Source organism: Pristiophorus japonicus, chromosome 4 (genome assembly GCF_044704955.1).
Source record: "Pristiophorus japonicus isolate sPriJap1 chromosome 4, sPriJap1.hap1, whole genome shotgun sequence".
NCBI lineage: Eukaryota > Metazoa > Chordata > Chondrichthyes > Pristiophoridae > Pristiophorus > Pristiophorus japonicus.
The window spans coordinates 251,662,131-251,679,504 of NC_091980.1; the positions used below are offsets into that span (position 1 = coordinate 251,662,131).

Sequence of the window (17,374 nt, forward strand, 5' to 3'; positions counted from 1 at the left end):
AGGCCATGAAGGGATTTGAAAACAAGGAAGAGAATTTTGAAATCGAGGTGTTGTTTAACTGGGGAACCAATATAGGTCAACAAGCACAAGGGTGATGGGTGAACAGGACTTGGTGCGAGTTAGGATACGGCCAAAGGAGTTTTGGATTACTTCAAATTTACATAGGGTAGAATGTGGGAGGCCAGCCAGGAGTGCATTGAAATAGTCAAGTCTAGAGTTAACAAAGGCATGGATGAGAGTTTCAGCAGCAAATGAGCTGAGGCAAGGGTGGTGACGGGCAGTATTACAGAGATGGAAATAGGCAGTCTTAGTTACGTCACGGATATGTGGTCAGAAGCTCATTTTAAGGTCAAATATGACACCAAGGTTGCGAACAGTCTAGTTCAGCCTCAGAAAGATGCTAGGGAGAGGGATGCAGTCGGTGGTTAGGGAACAGAGTTTGTGGCAGGGCCCAAAGACAATGGTTTCAGTCTTCTCGATATTTAATTGGAGAAAATGTCTGCTCATCCAATACTGGATGTCAGTTAAGCAGTGTGTCAATTTAGAGACCGTGGAGGGGTCAAAAAACATTGTGGTGAGGTAGAGCTCGGTGTCATCAGCATAAAGTGTGGATGATGTCACCAAGGGGCAGCATATAGATGAGAAATATGAGGGGGCCAAGGATAGATCCTTGGAGGACCCCAGAGGTAACAATGTGGGAGTGGGAAGAGAAGCCATTGCAGGTGAAGTTCTGGCTACGATTAGGTAGATAAGAATGGAACCAGGCAAGTGCAGTGCCATCCAGCTGGGCAATGGTGGAGAGGTGTTGGAGGAAGATGGAGTGGTCAACCATTTCAAAGGCTGCAGACAGGTCAAGAAGGACAAGGAGGGATAGTTTACCTTTGTCACAATGACAAAGGATGTCATTTGTGACTTTGTTGAGAGCCGTTTCAGTACTGTGGCAGGGGTGTAAACCGGATTGGAGGAATTCAAACATGGAGTTGCACATTCAAGGACTTCTGAAATGGGAGGGAGAACAGCCAGTTGTCGTGGTGCACATTGGTACCAACAACATAGGTAAAAAAAGGGATGAGGTCCTACGAAACGAATTTAAGGAGCTAGGAGCTAAATTAAAAAGTAGGACCTCAAAAGTAGTAATCTCGGGATTGCTACCAGTGCCACGTGATAGTCAGAGTAGGAATCGCAGGATAGCGCAGATGAATACGTGGCTTGAGCAGTGGTGCAGCAGGGAGGGATTCAAATTCCTGGGGCATTGGGACCGGTTCTGGGGAAGGTGGGACCAGTACAAACCGGACGGTCTGCACCTGGGCAGGACCGGAACCAACGTCCTAGGGGGAGTGTTTGCTAGTGCTGTTGGGGAGGATTTAAACTAATATGGCAGGGGGATGGGAACCAATGCAGGGAGACAGAGGGAAACAAAAAGGAGGCAAAAGCAAAAGACAGAAAGGAGATGAGGAAAAGTGGAGAGCAGAGAAACCCAAGGCAAAGAACAAAAAGGGCCACTGTACAGCAAAATTCTAAAAGGACAAAGGGTGTTAAAAAAACAAGCCTGAAGGCTGTGTGTCTTAATGCAAGGAGTATTCGCATTAAGGTGGATGAATTAATTGTGCAAATAGATGTTAACAAATATGATGTGATTGGGATTACGGAGACGTGGCTCCAGGATGATCAGGGCTGGGAATTCAACATTCAGGGGTATTCAACATTCAGGAAGGATAGAATAAAAGGAAAAGGAGGTAGGGTAGCATTGCTGGTTAAAGAGGAGATTAATGCAATAGTTAGGAAAGACATTAGCTTGGATGGTGTGGAATCTATATGGGTAGAGCTGCAGAACACCAAAGGGCAAAAAACGTTAGTAGGAGTTGTGTACAGACCTCCAAACAGTAATAGGGATGTTGGGGAGGGCATCAAACAGGAAATTAGGGGTGCATGCAATAAAGGTGTAGCAGTTATAATGGGTGACTTTAATATGCACATAGATTGGGCTAGCCAAACTGGAAGCAATATGGTGGAGGAGGATTTCCTGGAGTGCATAAGGGATGGTTTTCTAGACCAATATGTTGAGGAACCAACTAGGGGGGAGGCCATCTTAGATAGGGTGTTGTGTAATGAGAGAGGATTAATTAGCAATCTCATTGTGCGAGGCCCCTTGGGGAAGAGTGACCATAATATGGTGGAATTCTGCATTAGGATGGAGAATGAAACAGTTAATTCAGAGACCATGGTCCAGAACTTAAAGAAGGGTAACTTTGAAGGTATGAGGCGTGAATTGGCTAGGATAGATTGGCGAATGATACTTAGGGGGTTGACTGTGGATGGGCAATGGCAGACATTTAGAGACCGCATGGATGAATTACAACAATTGTACATTCCTGTCTGGCGTAAAAATAAAAAAGTGAAGGTGGCTCAACCGTGGCTATCTAGGGAAATCAGGGATAGTATTAAAGCCAAGGAAGTGGCATACAAATTGGCCAGAAATAGCAGCGAACCTGGGGACTGGGAGAAATTTAGAACTCAGCAGAGGAGGACAAAGGGTTTGATTAGGGCAGGGAAAATGGAGTACGAGAAGAAGCTTGCAGGGAACATTAAGGCGGATTGCAAAAGTTTCTATAGGTATGTAAAGAGAAAAAGGTTAGTAAAGGCAAACGTAGGTCCCCTGCAGTCAGAATCAGGGGAAGTCATAACGGGGAACAAAGAAATGGCAGACAAATTGAACAAGTACTTTGGTTCGGTATTCACTAAGGAGGATACAAACAACCTTCCGGATATAAAAGGGGTCAGAGGGTCTAGTAAGGAGGGGGAACTGAGGGAAATCTTTATTAGTTAGGAAATTGTGTTGGGGAAATTGATGGAATTGAAGGCCGATAAATCCCCAGGGCCTGATGGACTGCATCCCGGAGTACTTAATGAGGTGGCCTTGGAAATAGTGGATGCATTAACAGTCATTTTCCAACATTCCATTGACTCTGGATCAGTTCCTATGGAGTGGAGGGTAGCCAATGTAACCCCACTTTTTAAAAAAGGAGGGAGAGAGAAAACAGGAAATTATAGACCAGTCAGCCTGACCTCAGTAGTGGGTAAAATGATGGAATCAATTATTAAGGATGTCATAGCAGTGCATCTGGAAAATGGTGACATGATAGGTCCAAGTCAGCATGGATTTGTGAAAGGGAAATCATGCTTGACAAATCTTCTGGAATTTTTTGAGGATGTTTCCAGTAAAGTGGACAAAGGAGAACCAGTTGATGTGGTATATTTGGACTTTCAGAAGGCTTTCGACAAGGTCCCACACAAGAGATTAATGTGCAAAGTTAAAGCACATGGGATTGGGGGTAGTGTGCTGACGTGGATTGAGAACTGGTTGTCAGACAGGAAGCAAAGAGTAGGAGTAAACGGGTACTTTTCAGAATGGCAAGCAGTGACTAGTGGGGTGCCGCAAGGTTCTGTGCTGGGGCCCCAGCTGTTTACATTGTACATTAATGATTTAGACGAGGGGATTAAATGCAGTATCTCCAAATTTGCGGATGACACTAAGTTGGGTGGCAGTGTGAGCTGCGAGGAGGATGCTATTAGGCTGCAGAGTGACTTGGATAGGTTAGGTGAGTGGGCAAATGCATGGCAGATGAAGTATAATGTGGATAAATGTGAGGTTATCCACTTTGGTGGTAAAAACAGAGAGACAGACTATTATCTGAATGGTGACAGATTAGGAAAAGGGAAGGTGCAACGAGACCTGGGTGTCATGATACATCAGTCATTGAAGGTTAGCATGCAGGTACAGCAGGCGGTTAAGAAAGCAAATGGAATGTTGGCCTTCATAGCGAGGGGATTTGAATACAGGGGCAGGGAGGTGTTGCTACAGTTGTACAGGGCCTTGGTGAGGCCACACCTGGAGTATTGTGTACAGTTTTGGTCTCCTAACTTGAGGAAGGACATTCTTGCTATTGAGGGAGTGCAGCGAAGATTCACCAGACTGATTCCCGGGATGGCGAGACTGACCTATCAAGAAAGACTGGATCAACTGGGCTTGTATTCACTGGAGTTCAGAAGAATGAGAGGGGACCTCATGGAAACGTTTAAAATTCTGACGGGTTTAGACAGGTTAGATGCAGGAAGAATGTTCCCAATGTTTGGGAAGTCCAGAACCAGGGGTCACAGTCTGAGGATAAGGGGTAAGCCATTTAGGACCGAGATGAGGAGAAACTTCTTCACCCAGAGAGTGGTGAACCTGTGGAATTCTCTACCACAGAAAGTAGTTGAGGCCAATTCACTAAATATATTCAAAAGGGAGTTAGATGAAGTCCTTACTACTCGGGGGATCAAGGGTTATGGCGAGAAAGCAGGAAGGGGGTACTTAAGTTTCATGTTCAGCCATGAACTCATTGAATGGCGGTGCAGGCTAGAAGGGCTAAATGGCCTGCTCCTGCACCTATTTTCTATGTTTCTATGTTTCTATGAAAGGGAGGTTGGAATAGAGACATTCAATAGTACATTGGCTCAGTGGTAGCATTCTAGCCTTTGAGTCGGAAGGTTGTGGGTTTATGTTCCACTCCAGAGACTTGACCATATAATCTAGGCTGGCAATTCAGTGCAGTACTGAGAGTGTCGCACTGTCTAAGGCTGACCAAGTCTGTTTGCACCCTTGGTGTCCATAATTGATCACGAATTGAGTTTCCTACCTCATATCCGTTCTATCACTCAGACTGCCCATTTCCACCTTTGTAATATTGCCAGCCTCTTCCATTACCTCAACCTAACTGCTGCCAAAACCCTCATCCATGCCTTTAATCACCTCTAGACTTGACTATTCCAATGCACTCCTGGCCGGCCTCCTTAGTTCCATAAACTTAAGGTCATCCAAAACTCTGCCATCTGTGTGGTAACTCGCACCAAGTCCCGCACACCCATCTGTCCTGTGATTGCTGACCTACATTGGCTCCCAGTTAAAATTCTCATCCTTATTTTCAAATCCCTTCAGGACCTCGCCCCTCCTTATCTCTGTAATCTCCTCCAGCCCTATAATCCGCCTATTCTGGCTTTTGAAATGATCTGATTTTAAATTATCCATCATTGGCGGTCGTGCTTTCAGCTCCCTAGGTCCCAAGCTCTGGAATTCCCTCCCTAAATCTCTCCGCCTATCCACTTCTCTTTCCTCCTTTAAGACGCTTCTTAAAAGCTATCTCTTCGACCAAGATTTTGATCATCTGCCCTAACATCTCCTTATATGGCTGGGTGACAATTTGTTTTTGATAACACTCCTGTGAAGTGCCTTGGTACGTTTTATTACATGAAAGACACTATATAAATATAAGTTGTTGTTGCTGTTGGAGGTGCTATCCTTCAGATGAGATGTTAAACTGTGATCCTGTCTGCCCTCTCAGGCGGACATATAAAAGATCCCAAGGCACTATTCTAGGAAGAGCAGGGAAAATCTTCCAGTGTCCAAGCCAACCTTATGCCTCAGCCAACACCTAAAGCAGATGTTCTGGTCATTTATTTCATTGCTGTTTGTGGGAGCTTGATGTGTGCAATTGGCGACCACATTTCCTACATTTATATTTCAAAAGTAATTCAGTGGCTGTAATGCGTTGGGATGTCCTGGGGTCATGAAAGGCACTAGATAAATGCAAATCTTTTTTGTATTTTTTTTTTTAATTGGGTTGGAGAAGGTTACAGATGAATGGAGAGGTTAAGCTGTGGAGTGACTTGTACAGAAGCTTAAGGAATTTGAATTGTGTGTGTTAGAGGATGGGGAACCAATGCAGGTTGAGGAGGACAGGGGTTATAGGAGAGTAGGACATAGTGCCAAAAATGATGTGGCCCGCAGAGTTTAAGACAACTTTTTAGTTTATGTAAGAGGGAACTTGGATGGTCGGCAAGAAGTGCATTGGAGGGGACTAAGGCATGGATAAGGAGTTCAGCAGCCCTACCTAGGGTGCAGAGTTTTTGGCAGGAGCCAAACAGGATGGCTTCTGTCCTGTCAATTTTAATTTGGAAAAAAGTTATTGCTTATTGAAGGTATAACATCGGCCAAGAAGTGACAACAGAATGGTGGTCATGGAGTTGAGGGTGGTGAGAGGTAGAGCTGGGTATCATCAGAATACCTATGGCAGCAATTCAAGGCATTATTTCTTTCAATGTCAATGCCATTGTGTAAACTAGTGAATTGGAAATGTACAAGAGCAACCCAGAATTATGTCCTCCAAATTCAACAAAATACTATGTCTCAAAGTAGTAATCTCTGGTTGACCTGACAGATAGGAGAACTCTACAGGTAAGAAATCATAGGCATGAAGTTGCATCCATTTACACCCAGAGATTTCCATTAGTACCATTAATCCACTGTACCGCAATCTTCCTTGGAATGATTCTTGAAATTTACTCTTTTATATTACACATTGTTGTACCTTACTATTACATTTTTATAAAGTCATATTTAGAAATAAATAAGGATGCATCAGTATAAATGTGCTCTATACAATGTACCATGAAGTGATTCACTGACAATTCTCTATTTCAGCTATGAGTACATGAGAAGTTACGTACTCACTTCCTCCCTGTAGAGAAGGGAAAATGTAAAGGTCTACCTTTTCATAAGGGTGATATTAGCAGAGATCTTGGAGGAGATTACCCATACATCTTCTTGATTATTTTTTAGAAAAATGCATCAGAGGCCCAAAGAAAGGAAGTTAATTTTAGATTGTATTTAGAACACAAACACATACAGACACGAGTACTACATTCTGCTCAGTTGCATTATAGTTTTGCAAGCACCAACTTCTGAAATGCCATTTACAAGGAGGAATCAAGTAGACCAGTGTGTAATTATCTATAAACCACACCTATTCGGGTGACATTTGCTGTCTACTCACCAGTGGTGAAAGATCCTCATCATATTTTTTGAGCTGATTCATAAATTCTAAATGTTTCTTTTCCTCTTCCAATTGAGCTACACACTGCTCACTCTTCTGCAATTTTTGTTGTGTGTTTGCCAGCTCATCTCGTAGCCACTGGTTCTCCTGACACAACCGACGCACCTGAGCACGTAATTTCTGTTTTTCTGATTCCACTGCACTTAAGTGACTAGATAATGCCATCATCACCTTAAAACACAAATCATAGTAAGTATATTTTGCAAGATTGTTAAATTGTTATTTATGCATCAAGGTATTAAATATCAAAAATTGTTAATTTACTGTAAATAGTCTCCAAAAAACCTGTGGAAAGGTGTTCTAAATAAAAATAAAGGCAGGTTTTACTTGCATAAAATAGAGCAATTCAGTTTTGTAACTATACTGCCCAAGTTAGATTTACATTACATTTTTGTCATATCAAATAGAATAGTAATCTAGCAATTTAGCTTCACATTCCAATTTTGTGATAATTCTAAAATTTTAAATTAAGAACATCTTTTACGTTTCAATGCTAATGCTTCTTTCCCAGTAGGAACCATTCGGAAACTGGTTATTCAAACAAAAAACAGGTAATTCATACTACTGGAAGGATGTAATTGCAAGTAAGAAATATCTATTTTTTTGTAGGCTTCATTGTATATGTATATATATATTCTTCCTATAAAGATTGAACCTCCCTTATCCAAAACTCCTTTATCCAGAACCACCCCTCATCCAGAACCATTTCCGGCCACCGGGTGGCGCATGCACAGAACTCCGACATGAACAAATTGAAGTCCTTCCTCGCTGGCCTGACCCCGCAATCCACCACCCCCACCCCGCCTTCGCCGATCTCTCTGCCACACTCCCAGCCCCAAGCCATCCAGCCCCAATATCCCCTTGCCCAGTACCTGTACCGTCCAATTTAACATGACCACCCCTCGTCCAGAAAAATCCCTTATCTGGCACAGGGTTCCAGATAAGGGAGGTTCAACCTGTACTGCAAATTAAAAATAAATGCCTTTAAAAATTCACTGAATATACACAGGAAACATCTAATGTATGAGCATTAAGAAAAAAATACTATGCTGCTGGAAAGCTCCATTTATGCAGGGAATTTCCACCATCATGGGACAAATACATTTGAATATTGACCGCAGATCACGCCACCAAGAGTCAGCATAAATGTGCTTTTAGACATTTGGTTTTTGTGCCATCTTTGTAAAACACTTGAATTTGTTTCCTGATATTTTTCAGCTTACATTTTATGCCAAGTTCTAATATATTCAGTGCAGCACATACCCAATTATCACACACAAAATACTTGCTTCCAGATAACAGGGTTATAATGAGGTTGAAATGTATAATGGAGGATCAAGAGAAAAAAAAGTCTGTCTATGACAAATTAATATAATTTTTATCCATCAGTTCACATGCAACATCGATCAGCTCATAAAATGGTTGGAAGGTCAAAAATAATGTTTTTCTATTCCATTGTTTTCTCCTTTCTCCCTTTCCTCTCCTGAAGGTTATGGCTCGTGAAGCCCCTCTGGTACCTTGATGAGACTAGCTAACACTGCACATAGTCTAAGGTTTTTGTGGTCTGCATGGGTCGGTAGCATGTCAACCATTGCATTGACCCAGTGAGCTGAAATAGCAAGCTTTAACAGTGAACATAGCATAAGAAATAGGAGCAGTAGGCCATTTGGCCCCTCGAGCCTGCTCCGCCATTTAATATCATATCTGATCTTGACTCAGCCCCACTTCCCTGCCCTGATATGGTGCCTGGGTCACCTGAAACAGTCTGGAAATTAATTCATGAAATCACTATTATTAAATTGCCTTAAATTCTGGTTTTCAATCAGAGGTAACAAGCTTAATTCCAAAATCAGTAACATGCCTTAATGAGGAGGAATTCCTCAAAGATTGCCAAGTGTAATGCCTCACAATGGCAAAGCATTTCACCTTCCAAAAGGGATAGTTGTCTGCCTTAATAATCAGAATAGCATAGGAAGCACTTTAAGGTTGAAGTAAGTTGCATGGACTCGAGTAGTGTACAAAGTATCTTACAACTGTTTTAAAAAGTCAACATCTTGCTGTACGACTTTGGAAGTGTTTACCTGTGCCTCACTGAGACCAAGTTCTAACATTTCGAGGGACTTGCGAATCATGTTGGATTTCTCTTCAACCAAGTTCATCTCATCATCTTTTTTCAGACATTTCAGGGTTTCTAGCAGACTATGCAAAATAGAGTTGTGCTCATTTTTTAAGGCCTCAAGTCCTTGGATCACCTGCTTCGTTTTGCCAATAATCTCTTCCTGTGAGAGTTTTTCTAGTTTATCTTCCTTTAAATACACCATCGTGGACATGGTGTCATACATCCTGGAAAAAACAAACAGATTAAATATGATAAATCATAATTTTAATAAATTGAGTAATATACAATATAACTTAGCAATTTACAATGATAAATATTGATAAAAGTTTGACCAAAATTTGTGACAAGGTTTGTGGACAGGGCGGGCAGGTTATTAGTTTTCAATAATTAATCCTTAGGAATCCCTGTAATACCATAGGGGTCTTCGTGGTTTAGAATCATTTCACCATTTTAAAAAAATCAATGGCGAATATGGGATTCAAATAAACGCAAAGAATGCAGAGTCTGAAAAACATTTGGAACTTAAGTTGCTTAACACTGCTCAAGCAGGAAATATGGAACTTGATCAGATCCAGTCTTCAGGCCAGAATGCAAGCACAACAGGGTTGCAGTTCATTCATGGACTGTATAATGAACTTATCAGAGCATAGTAAATAGTTCATTTTGAAACTGTTGCATTCTTCATGGAATCAGAGATGAAATGGTCTATATATAAAAGTTTTCTATAGTGCCACTGGAACGTAACTAAATTATTAAAAAGAATTGAACAGCTTCAGTAGTGCTGAGCAAGCTGAATATTTTGGATTGGTTTCACTCATTTTCCTGAGGGAAGCTAATAACAAGTGTTCCTTTGTAAAGATATGTATTAAACTAATTAAATTACATTTTATCAGATTCTCTCAGTCTGGGTAGGCCATGTTTCCAAACAATTTCTAGATCTCTAAAAGCTGTACTATTGGATGTAGTTTACCGGGAGTTACCCCTCTAACTGTCCAATGTCCCAAAGCAGCAAATTTCATCAAGCATGTGATATCCTGGATACAGTAACAAGCTAAGAGGAGGTTTGGTGTTACTCGCAGTCATCATTTAAAATTTTTTTAAATTATGATATAAATGGCAAATGCAAAGCATGATCACAAAAAATGTATTAAGTTGATAACCACTACTGAACAGGCAATAGAGATGGATGCCACACTTCGAACAGTTTTTCTCACTTTGTGATTCAAGCGAACATAGACTTCTAGCACGTTCTTTCCACAAAAAAATTAAAAGAAAAACATGAGATGGGCTCATTTGCAAGGAAACGTCCCAGCATGGCAGGCAGAGAAAATATGCAGGAGATTGCGTAAAGTATTGGGGATATGTGTGCAATTTTGCCAAGAACTTATTGCAATAGTTGTGGATGTTATTACAACAACTTTAACTAGAACATGGAAAGGTCTGCCTTTTTTTTTTAAACAAACCAGGTAGAAAGAGAAAAAAAGAGTGCGAGACAGAGATAACAAAAATGAGAGGGCAATAGAGAAAGCAAAGTTGAAAGTAGACAGAGAATGGGCAAGAATCCGCACAGCCAAAGAAAAACCAACTGCTGGCGCAGAGTTGGGCTATTTGCCCAGCAACTGCCCAGCAATTGCGTACTAAATTTTTTAGTTGATACAAACAGGCACATCGCCTGCTTGCATCAGTGTAATGGGATACCTCAGGCATGTTTGATGTTTTAACCATTTTCATCTCGATAATCAATACTTTAATTGTATCATGAGTTTTTCTTCTTTCTGCAAAGATTAGAGTTTTAATTATGTTGATAATTGTCAGCAAAACATTTTTACAAACAGAACTAAGATGTGTGAAGTTGGTGGAATTAATATAATTAGGAATTAAATTCCAATCCTGTAAATTATAATTAAATCTGATTATGGGATTCCCTTCTGAAATGATGTAAAATCTAATGCTGTTTCCTGGTTGGAGGACCAGGCACAGGTATGCTTCCGCACAGGCTGCGTCCCTGGGATCCGTGGGCCATTACACTGCCTTCCAGCACACAATGACAGAGCGCAGGTTTATGTAGGAGGGCCGCCATCAAGGAGGAGTGTATTCTTTTCGCAGGTCTGCGGCGTATTCCAGAGGTACGCCACGGACCACAATTTTCTGGGCCTTTATTTTTGTAACTTGTCTGTAAAACAACATAGTGCTTTGAAGAGTACAATCAAATGATTATCAATGTGCAGGCCAAGTATTTTACTACTAAAGGAATCAATTTATATTGCTTTGCAAATCAAATCCCATTGCATTATGTGAACGAAACAACCCAGATTTAATCACTGAAAATGTCTTTATAGTCAAGAATTATCCTGTTCACGTACAACATGCAACATTGACATGCTTTCTTTATAAACCAAGTTTCACATCAATACATTTTAAACTGTTAGCTCTACATGAAAAATACTCAAATAAGGCATGATAGGCTTTACAAAATTCATAAATATAAAATATCAGGAACAGTACACAGTTATCAAAAACCTGAAACAAATTCTACTTTGCAGACTATAAGTCTAATCACATATTAAAAAGAAACTTAAAGATAGACACAGTCAACACAAATGCGAGAATCTCAACTTGGGTGTCTTGCCAACATGAAGCAGTAAAATACAGCTTGCCTTTCTTGGGTGGGATCGATCCCTGTTAGACATCTTTTTTTAGGGCAGAGAAGAGGGGAACGAGACACAAAATGAGAGAATGTTAACAGTACAGTCAATAGGTTAATTTAAGGGCCCATTCAACTGTTTCTACAGCATAAAAACGGACATGGCATTGCAGTGTTCTGCTTGCAGCCCTGTTCTTCAGTGTGAAGCAACCGCCTGTTTTACCGCCACACCACTCACTGATTTGGGAAGATTTACTTTTCAAATCACCAGAAATAGCTAACATTAGAGATAATGATAGAAACATAGAAACATAGAAAATAGGTGCAGGAGCAGGCCATTCAGCCCTTCTAGCCTGCACCGCCATTCAACGAGTTCATGGCTGAACATGAAACTTCAGTACCCACTTCCTGCTTTCACGCCATACCCCTTGATCCCCCGAGTAGTAAGGACTTCATCTAACTCCCTTTTGAATATATTTAGTGAATTGGCCTCAACTACTTCCTGTGGTAGAGAATTCCACAGGTTCACCACTCTCTGGGTGAAGAAGTTTCTCCTTATCTCGGTCCTAAATGGTTTACCCCTTATCCTTAGACTGTGACCCCTGGTTCTGGACTTCCCCAACATTGGGAACATTCTTCCTGCATCCAACCTGTCCAAACCCGTCAGAATTTTAAACGTTTCTATGAGGTCCCCTCTCACTCTTCTGAACTCCAGTGAATACAAGCCCAGTTGATTCAGTCTTTCTTGATAGGTCAGTCCCACCATCCCGGGAATCAGTCTGGTGAATCTTCGCTGCACTCCCTCAACAGCAAGTATGTCCTTCCTCAAGTTAGGAGACCAAAACTGTACACAATACTCCAGGTGTGGCCTCACCAAGGCCCTGTACAACTGTAGCAACACCTCCCTGCCCCTGTAGCTACTTTAAAGCTCATCATTTGAAACAAGAATTTCAAAATATTAATCTTTCAATACTGGTTTCATTGGCATAGAATGAAACATTCCTCATCCTTACAAGTTGTGGTGCCATTTTTAAAAGAATGTACAACAATTGTGCAACATCAACACTTACAGGGTAAGCCTAATACTTGCAGTATTGCATTTCAGCCACCAATGTACTTTTTCCAATTGTGTCAGGAGGTAGAAAGGGTGCTGCACTACATTCAATTTAATGAAATAAAGTGCAAACCTTCATTTATGATTCTTCACACAATTTGACTGATGGGTAATATTAAGCAATATTTAAGAATATTTCTTCAATTTCCATTTCCTTCAATGGGAAAGATGAAGGATTTCAATAATCAAGATTGGATTCAAATAAATCGACATTTTTAATCATTACTTTTCAATTAGTTTAACTAAAAAGACCAGCTATTGTTGTGGGTCACTAATTCTGCCAAAACCACAAATCCAATCCCACCAACCCTTCCCACCAGAGTGCTGCATAATGTAGTTGGCTACAAACTAAACACAAATGATACCATCAATTATCCACCAGAAAGGATACTTTCCCTCATTCTTTTTTAATTCGTCCATGGGATGCGGGCGTCGCTGTCAATGCCAGCATTTATTGCCCATCCCTAATTGCCCTCGAGAAGGTGGTGAGCTGCCTTCTTGCACCACTGCAATTTTTCCTAGCGGTTTGATACAACCGAGTGGCTTGTTAAGCCAGTTCAGAATCAACCACATTGCTATGGGTCTGGAGTCACATATAGGCTAGACCGGGTAATGGCAGCAGATTTCCTTCCCTAAAGGCCATTAGTGAACTAGATGGGTTTTTACAATAATCCGGTAGTTTCATGGTCACCATTACTGATGCTAGATTATAGATTTTTTTTAAACTGCTGAGGTGGAATTTGAACTCATGTCTCTGGATCATTAGTCCAGACCTCTGGATTACTAGTCCAGTAACAGCTACTGGCACAACCAATCGCCAACCGATAATGACAATCAGTGCAGAATCGAAGTTTCACTATACACTATTTAGATTTTTTTCATTGTGTTTTTCTTGTACTTCATTCTGGTATCAGTCAAGGTACTTTTATTAACAGTCATTCTCTTCCAGATATGATGAATTGGGCTTTTTAATTTTTTATTTTCTCACCAAGCCGTGATGCCCACTGGTCCTGCAAAGATTTTCATGAATAATCAGGGTTGCACTTCAACTGTACTTTTTGATTTATACAAATAAATTTTGCGCTCGGTTGTGAATCCCCATTTGACTTAATTGACCACTTGCAGAACAAAGCAAACCATAGTTCTCAATTGAAGTCCATCTACTCTCAAACTCGCAAATAAAATATATTTGCATGCGAAGGATGAACTGTCTTTTCAACGGAGTATGAAAGCTATGGATCCCTTCTGCAATTACTTCTATATATTATGCAAAATACTGACTCAACAGATAACTGCATGTGTGATATAGTGCTGAACCACAGATGAAAGCAAGTTCCCAAGTCGGATCAGTGGTCTTTATCTGGTTAGTTGGTTGTGCCAAATGGTCTGTTTCTGTGTCGTATAACCTATGGTTAGCTGATCTGAACCAGAGCAGCAGTATGAATGTAGAGCTATGGTAGAAAAAAAATGCTAAATTCCCAGCCCTGAATGCTATGCAGTGACCTCTATTGGAATTGTTCTGAAGGTACAGGATGAATCTCAACTGCAAATTCCCCAATCCTATTGATCAGACTATCAATGTCTACTACCAAGAAGAAAGGATCAGTATTACATTTATATAATTTCTGGACATCCTAAAGCACGCTGCAGTCAATTAATTACTTTTGAAGTGCAATCACTGTCGTTATGTAGCCAATTTTCACAAAACATGGTCCCACAAACTGCAAATGAAAGACGAGATCATCGGTTTCGGTGATGTTAGTTGAGGGAGGAATACTGGGCAGGACACCAGAAAAATGTTACTCTTCTTCAAATAGTGCAACAGAATCTTTCGCATACACCCAAGCAACCAGGTTTAACATCTCATCCAACAGATCACAACTTTGATAAAAAGCAACACTCCCTCAGTACTGAACTGAAGTATCAGTGTAAATTATGTCCTTAGGTCTGAAGTGTGGTTTGAACCCACAATCCTCTGACTCACAACTGAAATTGCTACCAACTCAGACACTCTTTAATTTGTTCTCAGCGTATGGATGACACATTTATTTCCCATCCTAGTTAACCTGAAATAGTAGATTCAACCACATGTTGAGGAACTGAGGTCGGTGGAGGGGGAGGGGGAGCGGGACGAACGCGGTTGGGGGAGGGGGGGGCGAGTGCGGTCGGGGGAGGGGGAGGTAAAGAAAAAAAAAGGTGAATGATCAGCCATGATCTTATTGAATGGTGGTGCAGGCTCGAAGGGCCAAATGGCCAACTCCTGCACCTATTTTCTATGTTTCTATGTCACCGGTTAGAGTGGTAGGTTCTCTTTCATGAAGGGCATTAGTGAACCAACTGTTTTCAATGACAATACTGCAGCTTCTATGGTTATTTTCTGGTGCTAACCCAAAAATTACCACTTTTATTGAATTCAATTTTACAACTTGCCATGATGAGATTTGAACTCATGACCTCTGGGTTGCTAGTCCAGTACCATACTGATTAGGCTACCTTACCCTAATGATCACTCATAAAGTGCGATTAATTCAGCAAGATGCAACAGGAACATTATCACGGTCATAAAATAATGTATGCGGTTGAAGAAAAATGACTGAACAGTCATTTAATAATTTTTGTTTTAAAGTTAAGTTTCTTGGGGAGGAAAAATTGGCTGGGAGTGGGTTCACGGCTTCCCCCCATCCTTCAATCAAAGCTTCCTATAGGTCACTTAAGGATAGTTGTCAAAAGCAGACTACATTCATCCAGAGTATTCCATTAGTTCCAGTTGAGTTTTGCGTTCTCAGGTCTCACCAACACAGTATTCACCTGAGGCCTAAGGAAACATTAATTTGGAAAGAGGGTGGCAAATAAGAAAAACACTCGATTGATGGTGTACAGCTTACTTGTGTATTAATCAGATATTGGCATACAACGTTGAGTGAATAATGTACAAAAACCCCCAGAAATTGTAAGAAAGTATTCTCCGGAGACCAGCTTTTCCATGGTAACAGAACAGAAATACCATTCTGTTGACACAGACTGCATTTCAAAGGACTTGAGATAAATATAATTAATAAGGAAACAGCCCACAATCAGCATCATTAACTCCACTACTTCCTGTAGGCTCTACCTGATGTATCAATCCATTTACCATTCAGTGACTGATGGGATATTTTAGTTCGGTTCCATATTGACTTCAGATATTGCCTAATTTCTCAACAGAATGTTTCACTTCAAGAGAATCTAATACATGTTAAAAGATTTCTTAGCAATCGGTAATCTCAGATGGCTAGACAAAGTTCAAGCAAAGTTTTGCTGTATTACATTTGGTTTGTTTCCTTCTTAAAATCAAGCCTACACAAGATGATCTGGTAATGGAGTTGTTTTTTGCTTTACTGATACTACTGTAGTCTCGTGTTCAAATATCAAGTTAAGCTAAATATTCAGAATGAAAAGTTCCCACTTTATCAAAAACAACTTGTATTTATATGGCGCTTTTAACGTAGTGAAATGTCCCATGGTGCTTAACAGGCGTATTAGGCGCTAAAATTTTGACACCGTGCCGCATAAGAAGAAATTAGGGCAGGTGACCAAAAGCTTGGTCAAATAGGTAGGTTTTAAGGAGCGTCTTGAAGGAGGAGTAGAGGTAGAGAGGTGGAGAGGTTTAGATAGGGAATTCCAGAGGTTAGGACCTCGGCAACAGAAGGCACGGCCACCAATAGTTCGGCGATTATAATCAGGGATGCTCAAGAGGGCAGAATGAGAGGAGCGCAGACATCCCAGGGGGTGGGACAGGCGAGTGTAGGGCTGCAGGAGATTACAGAGATCGAGAGGGGCAAGGTATGGAGGGATTTTAAAACAAGGATGAGAATTTTAAAATCGAGGCGTTGCTTAACCAGGAGCCAATGCAGGTCAGCGAGCAGAGGGATGATGGGTGAGCGGGACTTGATGCGAGTTAGGACATGGGCTGCTGAGTTTCGGACGACCTCAAGTTTATGTAGGGTAGAATTTGGGAGACCAGCCAGGAGTGTGTTGGAATAGTTCAATGGCGGCTGGGCCTCCTCCCCTTCAGCGACGACTGGGCCTCTCCTCCACTGATGACCTGGCCTCTTCTCCTCCAGTACGTGGTGAGTACAATGGCTGTGACCTTCCACTCTGAACACCAGTAGACCACTGACCCTCCCAATGCCTGCCCCCAACCAAGCCTCGGACCACCAACCATCTCAAAGAAGGGCGCTACTCAGCGCAGAGCTTGCAGCCAACATCTCGCCGTAAGCAACTACGCTCATACAGCAGTGCCTGGTCTCCACTCATCTTGGACCCCTTTGCCACTGGACCAAGACCTTGCTCAGCTAAGCCCGTGTGGTAGCCGGTGTGCAACGGCCACCCCACATTAAAAGAACTCACACACAGGCATCTTCCACTCCTTTAACATGAAGTTCAAGACCTGGAACGTCAGGACCCTCGTGGACAATTCCAACAGCGACAGGCTGGAACGCCGCACCGCCATAGTTGCCCGGGAACTTCGATGCTTCGATGTCAACATCGCCGCTCTAAGTGAGACCCGGTGGGCAGGGGAAGGC

General features: G+C 41.6%; 1 protein-coding gene across 8 annotated transcripts in view; it reads right to left on the minus strand.

The window, feature by feature from the left end:
• Window positions 1-17,374, minus strand: part of klc1a (kinesin light chain 1a) — a 185,082-nt gene that overhangs the window by 114,597 nt on the left and 53,111 nt on the right. For all 8 annotated transcript variants that reach the window (XM_070879308.1, XM_070879309.1, XM_070879307.1 and 5 more), the window contains exons 2-3: window positions 9,014-9,275; window positions 6,873-7,103 (exon numbers count right to left, since the gene is read on the minus strand). In XM_070879308.1, coding sequence (XP_070735409.1) covers window positions 6,873-7,103; window positions 9,014-9,274 — 492 coding nt within the window. In that variant the 5' untranslated portion in view covers window position 9,275. The remainder of the gene's footprint in view (window positions 1-6,872; window positions 7,104-9,013; window positions 9,276-17,374) is intronic.